The sequence below is a fragment of the Aquarana catesbeiana genome, linkage group LG08 (assembly GCF_042186555.1).
Source record: "Aquarana catesbeiana isolate 2022-GZ linkage group LG08, ASM4218655v1, whole genome shotgun sequence".
NCBI lineage: Eukaryota > Metazoa > Chordata > Amphibia > Anura > Ranidae > Aquarana > Aquarana catesbeiana.
Window position 1 is genome coordinate 280,098,784 of NC_133331.1, and position 14,906 is coordinate 280,113,689.

Below are 14,906 nucleotides of genomic sequence, written 5' to 3' on the forward strand. Positions count from 1 at the left end.
AATAGTGTCCCATCATTGGAGTCAGCGGGAGGAATAGTGCCCCATCATTGGAGTCAGCGGGAGGAATAGTGCCCCATCATTGGAGTCAGCGGGAGGAATAGTGTCCCATCATTGGAGTCAGCGGGAGGAATAGTGCCCCATCATTGGAGTCAGCGGGAGGAATAGTGCCCCATCATTGGAGTCAGTGGGAGGAATAGTGCCCCATCATTGGAGTCAGTTGGAAGAATAGTGTCCCATCATTGGAGTCAGCGGGAGGAATAGTGCCCCATCATTGGAGTCAGCGGGAGGAATAGTGCCCCATCATTTGAGTCAGTGGGAGGAATAGTGCCCCATCATTGGAGTCAGTGGGAGGAATAGTGCCCCATCATTGGAGTCAGTTGGAAGAATAGTGCCCCATCATTGGAGTCAGCGGGAAGAATAGTGTCCCATCATTGGAGTCAGCGGGAGGAATAGTGCCCCATCATTTGAGTCAGCGGGAGGAATAGTGCCCCATCATTGGAGTCAGTTGGAAGAATAGTGCCCCATCATTGGAATCAGTGGGAAGAATAGTGCCCCATCATTTGAGTCAGTGGGAGGAATAGTGCCCCATCATTGGAGTCGGTGGGCGCAATAGTGCCCCATCATTGGAGTCGGTGAGAGGAATACTTCCCCATCATTGGAGTTGGTTGGAGCAATACTTCCCCATCATTGGAGTCAGTGGGAGGAATAGTGCCCCATCATTGGTATCAGTAGGAGGAATAGTGCCCCATCATTGGATTTGGTGGGAGGAATAGTGCCCCATCATTGGTATTAGTAGGATTATTTGTGCCCCATGATTGCAGTCAGTGGGAGGAATAGTGCCCCATCATTGGAGTCAGTGGGAGGAATAGTGCCCCATCATTGGAGTTGGTGGGAGCAATAGTGCCCCATCATTGGTATCAGTAGGAGGAATAGTGCCCCGTCATTGGAGTCGGTGGGAGGAATATTGCCCCATAGTTTGTTTCAGTGAGAGGGACAGTGCCCCATTGTTGGTGTCAGTGGGAGGAATAGTGCCCCATCATTGGTATCAGTGAGAGGAATAGTGCCCCATAGTTGGTGTCAGTGAAGGAAACCCGAATAATGCCCCAAGGACTGGATAAAACAAGCAAAGGGCTGCTTCTGGTCTCCAGATGGGGACCACTGATCTAGACATTACAGTTTGGTCCTTGTCAAAGTCTCTCAAATCCTTACACTTGCCCATTTTCTCTGCTTTCAGCAACTTCAGAGACAACATGTTCACTTGCTGCCTAATTTATCCCACCCACCTTCAGATGGCATTGTAACAATAATTATATATTTAATAATAATTAATAACAATATAATCAATGTTGTTCACTTTACCTGTCAGTGGTCATAATGTTATGGCTGATCAGTGTGTGTGTGTGTGTATATATATACAGAGGGATTAAACACTGAAAATCTATAAATAATAGCTGTTATTATCATTAGTATTATTGTTATTAATAACTTCCTGTCTATTAACCTTTAACTTCCCCACACCGGAAACGCTCCTCTCACTGGCTCTACTGTATGCGTTCCAAAGCTACTTCCGTTGTGTGCTCTCCACAGCTCCTTCTGACAGAACACCGTAGTGACGCCTCTGGGCAGGCCCTGTGAAGCAATCTGCGGCCATTTTCTTGTAGCCCAGTTGTGTCCTTTTTTTTTTTCTGTAACATAGGCGGTGTAACAGAACATTTGACTAGATATTTTTTCTCTGCACAAAGCTGGATCTATAGTTTGTTGATAAAACGAATATTATAGCAAAGTTCTAATTGTAAAAACGCAATTGCAATATTTTTCCTCTGATGTCCCCAGTGAAGGAGGCGGCCATTTTGTCATGGCCCAGAGGAGGGAGAGTGGGAGGAGCTCAAGTGGGAGGTTGGAGAGTGTGTGCCCAGTGAGGAGGAGGTAATAATGTCTTCTTATTATGGGGGAAGGGGGGCTCAACACTTTGTATGGACTGGATTGGGGGTTATGTCTCCCTGTAGAACATTAGATGGTGAGCTCTGGATGGGGACACATCCTGCAGAAAGCCACAGTCCATGTCTTACAGGAATACATTGATCTAGGAATGGGATCAGTTGTGGCTCCTGTAGATAGGAAGCAATATGGGGTCTGGTGGTGGAAATCGTCCACAGTTTATATATATATTGTCTTATTGCATGGACATCCAACATATATGATTAGTCAGTAAAGGTTCTCATTCATCCATATTATGGTATATGTAGTATTGGTTAGTCACATTCAATCGGATTTGTTCATTCATGTTAAAGATGTGTCGTCGTTTAACCGAGCCACTTTTTTAGTTCTAATGAATGTCGGGAAGATGCTCCAAAAATTGTATGCACACAGGTGGCATCAACGTCTTCAATCAGGGTCTCCAAACATTTCAGTACTGGGGCCGCATAGTATACTTTATAATTAAACAATTTTATAAATAAATACATTATACATTAGGATCCCCATCAGAGTTGCCCCCTTACATCAGGGTTTCAATCAAAGTTCCTCCCTTACATCAGGGTTCCAATCAGAGTTCCTCCCTTACACTAGGGTCCCAATCAGAGTTGATCTTTACATTAGGGTTCCAATCAGAGTCCCCCTCACATCAGGATTCCCCCTTACATCAGGGCCCCAATCAGAGTGCCTCCTTATATCACAGTTCCCCCTTATATTAGCGTCCCCATCAGAGTCCCCCTTACACCACAGGGTCCCAATTACATTAGGGTCCCCATCGGAATCATCCTTGCATCAGGGTCCAATCAGAGTTCCATCTTTATATCATTATCCCCCTTACATTAGGGTCCCCATCAGAGTTTCACCTTACATCAGGGTTCAAATCAGAGTCCCCCCTTACATTAGGGTATCCATCAGAGTGCCTTCTTATATCATAGTTCCCCCTTATATTAGGGTCCCCGTTAGAATGTTACATCACAGGGGCCCAGTCAGAGTCTCCCCTTACATCAGGGTCTCCATCAGATTCCTCCTTACATCAAGATCCCCATCAAAGTTCCCCCTTACATTGGGGTCCCTATCAGTGTGCCCCCTTACATTAAGGTCCAAGCATTGACCACAGGCTGCCTCTGCTGACTTCAATCCTCAGTCTGTTCACATTGACGATATGCCACTGGCTGTAGTTGCGGACCGATAAAATCTTGTAGTGGGCTGGATCTGGCCCATGGGCCATAGTTTGGAGACCCTGTCTTAAACCAATCACAACAGAATGTGTAGATGTTGGTTGTCCAAGAACAGGATGGGAAGTGTAAACATTGTGGGACCACCATGTTCTAGTTACATAATCCCATTCGTGGTGTCAATAATTCCTCGTAGGTGTTAATTCTTCCATTATGGCTGAAGGTGTGAATTGTTATTAGAAATAGAATCCTGTGGAAGACAGATGGTGTTGAAGGCCTCGACCCCTGTTCAGGTATGGTTGTTCCAGTTTGTCATAGATCGCCTGGTGTAAACCAGGTGTCTTCTCTCTCCAAGATGTGAACCTCCCTGTCCTTCAAAGAATAACCCTTTTCCTTAAAGTGATTGTAAAGTCTTTTTTTTTTTTTTATTAAGAATAATAACAAACATGTTATACTTACCTGCTCTGTTGCAGTGGATTTGCAAAGTGCAGCCTGGATTCTCCTCTTCTTGGGTCCCTCTTCGCTGCTCCTGGCCCCTCCCTCCTGCTGAGTGCCCCTGCAGCAAAAAGCTTGCTATGGGGTCACCTGAGACAAGTCACAGTTCTATGTGTCCATTCAGACAAGGAGCTGTGGTTCGGCCATGCCCCCTCTCTCTTCCAATTGGCTAACTGACTTTGACAGCAGCGGGAGCCAATGGCACCGTTGCTGTGTTTCAGCAAATCAGGAGGGAGAGTCTCGGATGGCCAAAAAAACAATTGTGGACATCGCTGGACAGAGAAGGACCTCAGGTAAGTATTAGAAGGGCTGAGGGGGGCTGCTGCACACACAAGGCTTTTTATCTTAATGCATAGAATGAAACCAGTTAAAAAACCTTCTGACTTTACAATCCCTTTAAGATGTAGGACAGGGGTCTCAAAACTTTTTAAACAAAGGGCTAATTTACTGTCCTTCAGACTTTAGGAGGGCCAGTGGGAGTAGAAAAATGCCTCGGGCTTGGTAGTTAGTCAGTGGAAAGATTGATGTCTCATCATTGGTGTCAGTATGAGGAAATAATTCCAATGAGGGGAATAGTGCCCCAAGGGCCGCATAAAGGTAAGCAAAGGGCCGCACCCAACCACCAGGCCACAGTTTGGAGACCACTGGTGTAGGACAACTGCTGAGCTTTGACCTGTAGAATCTGCCCTCCTATATTATGCTTTTTATGTGTTGAGAGGTTGCTTTGTCTCCCCAATGTACAGGTCTTTGCTTCCTTACTACACTACAGCTCATATACCAAGTTATTTTGCTTGTGTTCAGGTCTTAGGTCGTCAGAATGTCTAAACCAGTGGTCTCAAACTGGCGGCCCTCCAGCTGCTGCAAAACTACAAGTCCCATCATGCCTCTGCCTGTGGGAGTCATGCTTGTAACTCTCAGCCTTGCAATGCCTCATGGGACTTGTCGTTTCCCAACAGCTGGAGGGCAGCCAGTTTAAGATCCCTGGTCTAAGCTTTTGTCTCAGTGTATTGCTGGGTTTGAAGGACACAGCGATGTGATGTTTGTTAAAGATCCTTCTGAGTTATTCTACAACTCAGCCAAATATAGAATGACTATATTCCAAATATTTTACTTTTCCCCTCAGTAGTAGTTAGTCACATTCAACTGGTCTTCTGTATGATCAAAGAGGTATTGCAACTTATCCAAGCTGTCTGATGAGGGCCAGAAACATATTCCAGAACTCATATTCACATGGGTAACTCAATAATCTTAATTCAGTCACAGAGCCTGATTCATACTCGTAGAGTGTTTCAAGGCAGGTGTTGATTGCCCAAGAACAGGATGGGAGGTGTAAGAGTTGTAAAACCACCCTGTTCTAGTTACACAATCCCATCCTTGGTGTCAGGAAGGTTTTTTGGGTGTCAATACTTCAATTTACATGGCTGATGGTGTGAATTGTTGACAGAGATGTTAAAACAGCATCATGTATGAAAGAAAAATGTTGTTGAAGGCCCCACCCCTGTTTAGAGATGGTTGTTCCAGTCATTTTATTCCAATCACCTTGGAATTTGTCAAGGCAGATGTTTGTTACTCAAGAGCAGGATGGGAGGTGTAAAAGTTGAGGAACCACCCTGTTCTAACTACGTAACCCCATCCCAGGCATCAGAAGGCCTTCATAGGTGTTAGTCTTTCTATACAGATAGCTGGAGGTGTGAATTGTTGTCAAAACACCAGGATAGAGATGGCATGTATGTCGAAGACACATGGGGTTGAAGCCCCCCACCTCTGGTTAGAGATGGTCATTCCAGTTTGATGCAGATGGCCTTTTTCACAACTTTTGTGAACCAGGTGTCCTCTGTCCAAGATGTGAATGTCCCTTAAAAGAGAAGCAAAGGGGTTTTTTTGGTTATCATACTTACCTAGGTGGATGCAGCACTGAGAATTGAACACCGCTGATGGCTAGGTTCTCTCAGCTCCCAGAGCAGAGAGCTGCTTCCTGTCAGTCAGCAGCTCTCCGCTTTGCCCCCATCCCCCCCCCCCCCAACACTCACTGGGACTTCAAACCGCTCTCTGCTGACATCACTGGAATTACGTCATCACGCAAATGTGATATTTTGTTAAAGATCCTTCTAAATTTTTATGACGCTCCATCTACATACAATTATGTTTCTCCATGTGTTCCTCTTCTCTCCTCAGTAGTAGTTAGTCACATTCAACCAGACTAATGAGTGTCAGGAACATACTCCAACACACTCCAAACCTATATCCAGACGGGTACATCTATCATCCTTTTCCAGTCACCATGAGTCAAGGCAGATGCCGATTGTCTAAGAACAGGATGAAAGGTGTAAAAGTTGTGGAACCACCCAGTTCTAGTTACATAATCGTATCCCTTGGTGTCAGGGAGTCAGCATAGGTGTTAACTCCTTAATTTAGTTGTTACTCCTTTGGCGTCAATTATCATTAATCTGATATGTTTTTGAGGTTTATCTTGTAAGGAATGCATTGTAGTTTTTTTTTATTCTATGTAGGACCTTCCCTCCTTCCATGCGTTGGAACCTCTCCAGCTGGGACCCTCCGCCTGGGGCACAGCTTTCTTGGCTTTCAAAGATTTGAATTGTAAAGTGAGATGGCGGAGAGGGGAATGGGTTGTGCCAGAATTCCTAGCTGCAAACAAGTTGTAGTGTTTACAGGGTGCTGATAAGTTTGTGGTCCAGCAGGATGTGTAATAGGTAATTTTAGGACATTTAGAGATATGTGGGGCCATCCTTTGGTGCCTAGTTTTAACAATTGCTATAATTTGAACACTGATGTTCTATAGTATGTGACCAACTGTGCTCTTTATTTATAAGGCAAGATCTCTTCTACCAGAACCAGAGTCCATTTCCCCAATCATGACTAATTCACAGAGATTGGACAAGAAAATGAAGAGGATGACGGAGAGTATACTAAACCTTGCTCTGGAGATGATCCTCCTGCTTACTGGAGAGGTGAGGCGAATTCTTGGAGGTCACATGGCATCACTCTTATCTCTATTAATAAAACACAGACCTAACCGTATAGGTGAGGAGGATTCTGGGAGGTCACATGACATTACTCTTTGCTCTATTAATAAAATAGAGACCTGACTAGAGAGGTGACAGTTATAGTAATGAATGGACAATCTAGGTTGGATGATGGCAAGAACCAATGTTTTTTGCTGTGTCACATGACATCTGTCTTACCTCTATTGTATTCACTGGAATAATTATGTCTGTATTGTAATAACTATTTCTGTACTACACAGGACTACAAGTTGGTGAAGAAGACATCTGGTGATCATGTGACACCTAATAGCCATCCTCGGAAGTCAAGAGAAACTAGCAGTAGCGTCATCATAGAGCCTCCACCTCCCTACCTGACATGCGAGAGAAATGACAAGAAGATTCTAGAAGTCACCCAGAAGATCATTGAACTTCTGACAGGAGAGGTGAGCGGTGTCGGGAATTCTGGGACATTATCCATTAACAGACAAGGGATGTGTCTGGATGGTGACTGTATCATTGTGTGTGTCAGGTTCCTATAAGGTGTCAGGATGTCACTGTCTATTTCTCCATGGAGGAGTGGGAGTATCTTGAAGGACACAAGGATCTCTACAAGGACATCATGATGGAGAACCGGCCGTCCTGCACATCACCGGGTAAGAGGAGACTTTCATTTCTTGTAAAGGAGAGGAGAGTATTGAGGATCCACCTAGATACACACATCCTCTGATATAAAGACATAGAAACAATGTATTCAGTCAGTGTGTGTGTGTTTCCTACAGATGGATCCAGTAACAGGAACACCCCAGAAAGATCTCTCAGCCCTCTGTATTCCCACGGCTCCACACAGGAACATCACATCATCCCACTGGATCAGGTAAATGTCCTATTACGAGATAAAGCTATGTGTACAGAGTTGATGAACTGAATGGGTACATCATATTATGCTATTCAGGATGAAAATCGTATTACTATTAAAACTGAGGTGGAGGAGGAAGCAGAAGATCCATATATGATGGGTGATGAGCCGTATATGATGGGTGATGAGCCTTGTAAAGAGGAGGAAATTCCTCCAGAGATCAGCACAGGTGAGTAATAAAATTATATACGCTACTAACTTCCTACAATGTGCATAGGTAATGTTAAAAGACTTTAACCGGTTCCCGACCGGCGCACGCCGATGTACGTCGGCAGAATGGCACGGCTGGGCAAATGGGCGTACCTGTACGTCCATTTGAATTCCCCGCCGTGCCATTGCGTGCGCGCCGCCGCGCGCCGGCCGGGAGCTCCGTGAGCCAGGTCGCGGGTCCCACGGACTCGATCGCCGCGGGGATACCCACGATCGCCTCACAGAGAGGACGAACGAGGAGATGCCGTTGTAAACAGCATCTCCCCGTTCTGCCAAGTGAAAAGTGTCACTCGATCTCTGCTCCCTGTCATTGGAGCAGAGATCAGTGACGTCACACACAGAGCCCATCCCCCTACAGTTAGTAATCACTCCCTAGGACACACTTAACCCCTCCCCACCCCCTAGTGGTTAACCTTTTCACTGCCAGTGTCATTTACACAGTAATCAGTGCATTTTTAATCGCACTGTTCGCTGTATAAATGACAATGGTCCCAAAAATGTGTCAAAAATGTCCGACATGTCCGCCATAACGTCGCAGTCACAATAAAAATCGCTGATTGCCGGCATTACTAATAAAAAAAAAAATTATTAATAAAAATGCCATAAAGCTATCCCCTATTTAGTAAACGCTATAACGTTTGCGCAAACCAATTAATAAACGCTTATTGCGATTTTTTTTTTAACCAAAAATATGTAGAAGAATACGATCGGCCTAAACTGAGGAAAAAAAATATTTTTTTATATATTTTTGGGGGATATTTATTATAGCAAAATGTAAAAAATAATGCGTTTTTTCCAAAATGGTCGCTCTTATTTTGTTTATAGCGCAAAAAATAAAAATCGCAGAGGCGATCAAATACCACCAAAAGAAAGCTCTATTTGTGGGAAAAAAAGGACGTCAATTTTGTTTGGGAGCCACGGCGCACGACCGCGCAATTGTCAGTTAAAGCGACGCAGTGCCGAATCGCAAAAAACGCTCTGGTCAGGAAGGGGGTAAAATCTTCCGGGGCTGAAGCGGTTAAATCATAGCATTTCAAAATTGTGTTTGGTAATGTCTTTAACCGCTTGCCGACCGCCGCATGTACATATACGTCGACACAATGGCATGGACAGGCAAATGGGCATACAGGTACGTCCCTTTAAATTTCCCGCTGTGCCATCGCGTGCGCATTTTTAATTGCACTGATCACTGTATAAATGTGAATGGTCCCAAAATAGCGCCAAAAGTGTCTGATGTGTCCGCCATAATGTCGCAGTCACGATAAAAATACCATAAAACTATCCCCTCTTTTGTAGACGCTATAACTTTTGCGCAAACCAATCAATAAACGCTTATTGCAGTTTTTTTTGTTTTTTTTTACCAAAAATATGTAGAAGAATACATATCGGCCTAAACTGATGAAAAAAAAAAAAAAATCATAGATTTTTTGGGGATATTTATTATAACAAAGTGAAAAAAATGCGTTTTTTTTCAAAATTGTCGCTATTTTTTTGCTTATAGCGCAAAAAATAAAAAACGCAGAGGTGATCAAATACCATCAAAAGAAAGCTCTATTTGTGGGGAAAAAAGGACGTCGATTTTGTTTGGGAGCCACGTTGCGAGACCGCGCAATTGTCAGTTAAACGACGCAGTGCCGAATCGCAAAAAGTGCTCTGGTCTTTGAGAACATACTGTATGTGTCCCCCATTGGGTCTGCGGAGTCATTACTGCTTATTATATACACATTGTGATGAACGTTGTCATCCTAGGATCAGTAGGCGATAATAAATGGACAAAAGCCTAAAAAATATTGGTGGCTGCAATATATTATATTTTTTTTCTTGGGCTTAGATACATTTTCACCACTTCACTCACCAATGTATTATTTTTGCACACTGTGATTGCTTATAGCAGTGATAATAACTGTTATAAGCAATCTTTTTTTTTTTTTTTTTTAACCACTTCAATACCAAGGGCGTCATATGACGTCCTTGACTTTGTTAGGGGATATCTAAATGATGCCTGCAGCTACAGGCATCATCCAGATATCATTCTTTCGAGCCGGCAATTCTGTGCACATTAAGAACGATCATAGCGGCAGTTCCACCGCTTGATCGTTCTTATAGGCGACGGAAGGGGATGTCCCCCCCCTCCCGCCACCATCCGGTGCTTCTCCGGCCTCTCCTGTGCCATCGGGGGCCCGGAAAAAGAATCGACTGGTGCCGGATGACGACGATAGAGATTTCCGGTGACCAGATGGTCACCAGTCATCTCTATGACCGTCGGAGGCCCGGGCTCGACGTTATGACGTCACGCTCGGGTTCCCGGAAATAAACAAAGCCCCATTCGTGGCTGTGAGCATGAGATCAGTGATTTTTTTTTCCGATCTCATGCCTTCCAGACTCTCCATAAAGAGGACCTGTCACAATAGATTCCTATTACAAGGGATGTTAACCTCCCGATCCTGGGAGGATATCATATGGCATCCACCTGGGATGGCAACGCTCTTGCTCGGCCGTCATATTAATATAAACCAAGTGGGAAGCGAATAAATCCAGCTGAATAAATAATATAAAAAAATTATGTAAGTAAAACTGGTAATATAATGAAACAAAGGGCTACAACACATGTCTACATTGTTGGCCTCTTTGGCATTCCCATAGAGAGATGTGTTCTCTTCGAACTCTAGACTGAAATGGTAGATGGGGGGCCCAAAGATTTTGCTCTTTTCAGTATTTTTGAATTATGACAAACATTCCCTTGTTTCCCCATCATGTCTGATTTCTTCCAGGTATACAGCACAACAGGAACGATCTCAGAAAATTACCTTTTATTTATGGAGAAGGTGAAGTAGAAGATAACATCACCATCGATTTTTCAGAAGAAGACCCCAGTGCCCTATATCTTTACTGTGAAGATCTATCATCTGACTCTTTTACACCTGGGGGGAATTTTCCTGACCCCTCATCTCCAATGACTTCTTATAACATGGGACCTCCAGTGAGGTTCCCATATTTTAAACATGAAGAGGATGACCAAAGAGCAGAACTCCTCTTACTTCAGAGATCTTACATGAGAGAGCAGACATTTTCCTGCTTGGAAAGTGGAGGGGGGTTTACTCCAATGGCCTCTCTCATTGGGCACGAGAGCCTTCACGCAGGGCCAAAGCCATATCCGTGTTTCGAATGTGGGAAAACTTTTTCTCGGAAGGCCAATCTCATAACTCACAAAAAATCTCACACGGGAGAGAAGCCGTTTTCTTGCTTGGAGTGCGGAGAACGGTTTACTCGGAAATCTTCTCTAATGTCGCACGAGAGTCTTCACACAGGACAGAAGCAATATGCATGTACAGAGTGTGGGAAGTGTTTCTCCAGAAAGGCCAATCTCATTACGCATGAAAAATCTCACACGGGCGAGAAGCCATTTTCATGCACCGAATGTGGAGAACAGTTTACTCGGAAATCATCTCTCATGATGCACGAAGGTCTGCACACAGGTACAAGGCCATATATATGTTCAGATTGCGGTAAATGTTTCTCCCGGAAGGCCAATCTTATCATGCATAAAAAAATACACACAGGGGAGAAACCATTTTCTTGCTTGGAATGTGGAGAACGGTTTACTCGGAAGTCATCTCTCAACAGACATCAGATCGTTCACACGGGGATCAGGCCCTTTTCTTGCTCGGAATGTGGGGAGACTTTTAACCGAAGCTCATCCCTCATCAGACATAGAAAAGTTCACACAGTGAAGTTGTATTCATGTCTCGAATGTGGGAAATGCTTTAAACTCAGGTCACACCTTATGTACCATAGGCAAAGTTATGCTTCCAAACCATACTCTTGTTCTGAGCTGAACCAAGGTGTTACAGGAACAGTGATCTCCTTTTAGAAGGCTTGCACAAGGATGGAGGAAATTTTCATGTTCTGAATTCGGAAAGTTTAGAACTAGTCTTATACAGCACAGTAGAGCTTTCTTAAACCAAAGTGTATCCACATGTCTCACTTGCATCACAGATCCCCAAAACAAAGGGTTTATTTCAGGATAGTGAACAAATCCATGCAAATCATTCCTTTCTGCCTCTTGGCCAACTTTACGTCCAGATCTTTCTTTCTTTCTTTCTTTCTTTCTTTCTTTCTTTCTTTCTTTCTTTCTTTCTTTCTTTCTTTCTTTCTTTCTTTCTTTCTTTCGTAATCAGTGCATTGTTTCACCAAAGCATTTTGTATTATAGAGCCAGCTGTTTCAGGCTTGTTGGCCATCATCAGTGCATGGAAACAGTGGTTTCTATGGTGTGGGTGTCAGAAATCGGGAATTTGCTCCCGCTAGGGGTGGAGTGGTGGGCCAGGGCTGGTTGAAGCAGCAGGTTAGATGGTGACGAAAGCCACAGAGTTGACACAGAATGGCATGCCTTTCTGTTTAGCGATAGTAAGAGCCCTGAAAAGGGCCGAGGCACAGAATTTAGGAGTACTGCTTGGTCTTCACCAGAGCCCGAAGAGGTAGAGATGTTACACTGCAGGTGAAACCCAGACTGCGGTTCACCAACTCACCCAAGCAGGCCGCAATTGCGCAGGCAAAACTCCCTTGCAGCACTGGAGCAAAGGACTAACAAGGCAGTGGGTAACACAAGAAAAATAGAAAAGATGTACGTAAAGTAATGAGGTTGACTGGAACCTACAGGGGAGCAGCCTGGCAGAATAGCAAGTAAGAGAGTTAATGCAAAGGTAGACATGGAGGTGAAGGAAGCCTGGATGCAGGCACAAGTGCACAGACATACTGGGAACACAAGGCTGGAAGCAGGCTGGGACACACTGGGAACACAAGGCTTGGACACACAGGGAACACAAGGTTGGAAGCAGGCTGGGACATACTGGGAACACAAGGCTGGAAGCAGGCTGGGACACACTGGGAACACAAGACTAGAAGCAGGCTGGGACATACTGGGAACACAAGACTGGAAGCAGGTTGGTACACACTGGGAACACAAGGCTGGAAGCAGGCTGGGATGCACTGGGAACACAAGGCTGGAAGCAGGCTGGCACACACTATAAAATGCTGGTGATCCTTGGAGGCAGAGGAAAGTACTAGAAGGGGGTCTGGCTGCTAGCGTGTGGAACACTGAGCAGTCCACATGCTAGCCCTTTAAGACAGCAACCCCTCTGTGATTGGCTGGAAGCCACTGGCTGCACACAGAGGTAAAGACCAAGCGCTGGAGCGTGGAATGGGTAAGTGTGACAGTAGGGCTTGGAGAATGAGGATTAACCCCCTTTGTGACATTTGTGATGGAAATGAGCAATATAGATGCCTTCTGTTTTAAGAATGCTCTACTGTGCTTTTCATTGGTTCAGTGGAGGGCTTTTTAATTCCTTTTGATCTACTGTACCATAACCTGTTGGGTTATACTTCTGTCATCAGTAATGCAATTTGTACCTCTTTGTGACAGCTCACACAAAAATGTATACATGTACCCTGCCCCCTCTTGTTCCCCAATGCCCTAGAAATTACCTTCCAGCTGGAGTATTTACCAGTAGGCTGGAATTGTAGACGTCAAAAAATAGTCATGGAACTAGCATCTCCAATAAGAGTACAAACTTCAATCTCCTACTCCACAACTGTCTGAACAGGTCCACCAGATGTAACACCTTCCAGTGGCTAAGAAAGGGGCCACATCCAGTCTATAGTGTCTGGTGAAGGTGTGAATGAACGACAATCTGCTTTACCAATACTGTCAACTATAGCAAAGCAGCTCTTCCGAGGAAGCTGGCTCAGCTCTAGTAGAATGGGCCTCAGAGGGTCCAATTTTAGTTTTTTAATGCTTATCTGTTTTTAAATTGTCGACTTATATCGGTAATGTTAATGTTTTTAAAAAACATTGTTTTACAAATAAACTTGATGCATGGCAAGAGATTCCCGAAGCACTATAGGTTAGCTAAAGAAACCGTAACAGAACAACTTACTTTGAGCTTGGTTTTGTCAGACTTAATCTTTTACGTTGAACCTTCTGATAATGTGGGGTCATTGCTGCAGTGACCAGCTGAGAGTGAAACAGTGATCTAAATGTACTGTATGAAAAAGACTAGATCCCCCGATAGCTGGATACAAGACTGAATAATATACAGTGAGGGAAACAAGTATTTGATCCCCTGCTGATTTTGTACATTTGCCCCCTGACAAAGAAATGATCAGTCTATAATCTTAAAGGTAGATTTTTTTTGACAGACAGGCAGAATAACAACAAAAATATCCAGAAAAACGCATTTAAAAAAAGTTATAAATGTATTTGCATTTTGATGAGTGAAATAAGTATTTGACCCCCTATCAATCAGCAAGGTTTCTGGCTCCCAGGTGTCTTCTATATAGGTAACGAGCTGAGATTAGGAGCACTCTCTTAAAGAGAGTGCTCTTAATCTCAGCTTGTTACCTGTATAAAAGACACCTGTCCACAGAAGCAATCAATCAGATTCCAATCTCTCCACCATGGCCAAGACCAAAGAGCTTTTCAAGGATGTCAGGGACAAGATTGTAGACCTACACAAGGCTGGAAAGGGTTACAAGATCCTCGCCAAGCAGCTTGGTGAGATGGTGACAACAGTTGGCAATTATTTGCAAATGGAAGAAACACAAAATAACTGTCAGTCTTCCTCTGTCTGGGGCTCCATGCAGGATCTTACCTCATGGAGTTTCAATGATCATGAGAACAGTGAGGAATCAGCCCAGAACTACTTGGGAGAATCTTTTCAATGATCTCAAGGCAGCTGGGACCATAGTCACCTAGAAAACAATTGGTAACACACTGCGTTATGAAGGACTGAAATCCTGCAGCGCCTGCAAGGTCCCCCTGCTCGAGAAAGCACAGGTGCAGGCCCTTCTGAAGTTTGCTAATGAACATTTGAATGATTTAGAGGAGAACTGGGTGAAAGTGTTGTGGTCAGATGAGACCAAAATCAAGCTCTTTGGCATCAACTCAACTCGCTGTGTTTGGAGGAGGAGGAATGCTGCCTATGACCCCAAGAACACCATCCCCACCGTCAAACATGGAGGTGGAAACATTATGCTTTGGGGGTGTATTTCTGCTAAGGGGACAGGACAACATCACCACATCAAAGGGACAATGGACGGGCCAGATCTTGGGTGAGAACCTCTTTCCCTCAGCC

General features: G+C 44.3%; 1 protein-coding gene across 4 annotated transcripts; it reads left to right on the top strand.

Moving 5' to 3' along the window:
• Positions 1–1,835: 1,835 nt before the first annotated feature.
• LOC141104510 (uncharacterized) lies at positions 1,836–13,655 on the top strand. Of its 4 annotated transcripts, XR_012235486.1 has the most exons (9): positions 1,861–1,926; positions 3,346–3,442; positions 6,476–6,613; positions 6,910–7,092; positions 7,179–7,302; positions 7,429–7,523; positions 7,602–7,734; positions 10,547–12,541; positions 12,636–13,655. XR_012235486.1 is itself a non-coding variant. In XM_073594082.1 (8 exons), exons 3-8 carry the CDS (start codon positions 6,518–6,520, stop codon positions 11,644–11,646), a joined length of 1,731 nt encoding a protein of 576 aa, XP_073450183.1. In that variant the 5' UTR covers positions 1,842–1,926; positions 6,155–6,355; positions 6,476–6,517; the 3' UTR covers positions 11,647–13,655. The 4 variants fall into 4 exon arrangements, 3 of the variants coding, with proteins under 3 accessions (XP_073450182.1, XP_073450183.1, XP_073450181.1); XM_073594082.1 differs by lacking the exon at positions 3,346–3,442 and adding an exon at positions 6,155–6,355 and having other exon boundaries at positions 1,842–1,926; positions 10,547–13,655; XM_073594080.1 differs by having other exon boundaries at positions 10,547–13,655.
• The last annotated feature ends 1,251 nt before the right edge of the window (positions 13,656–14,906 follow it).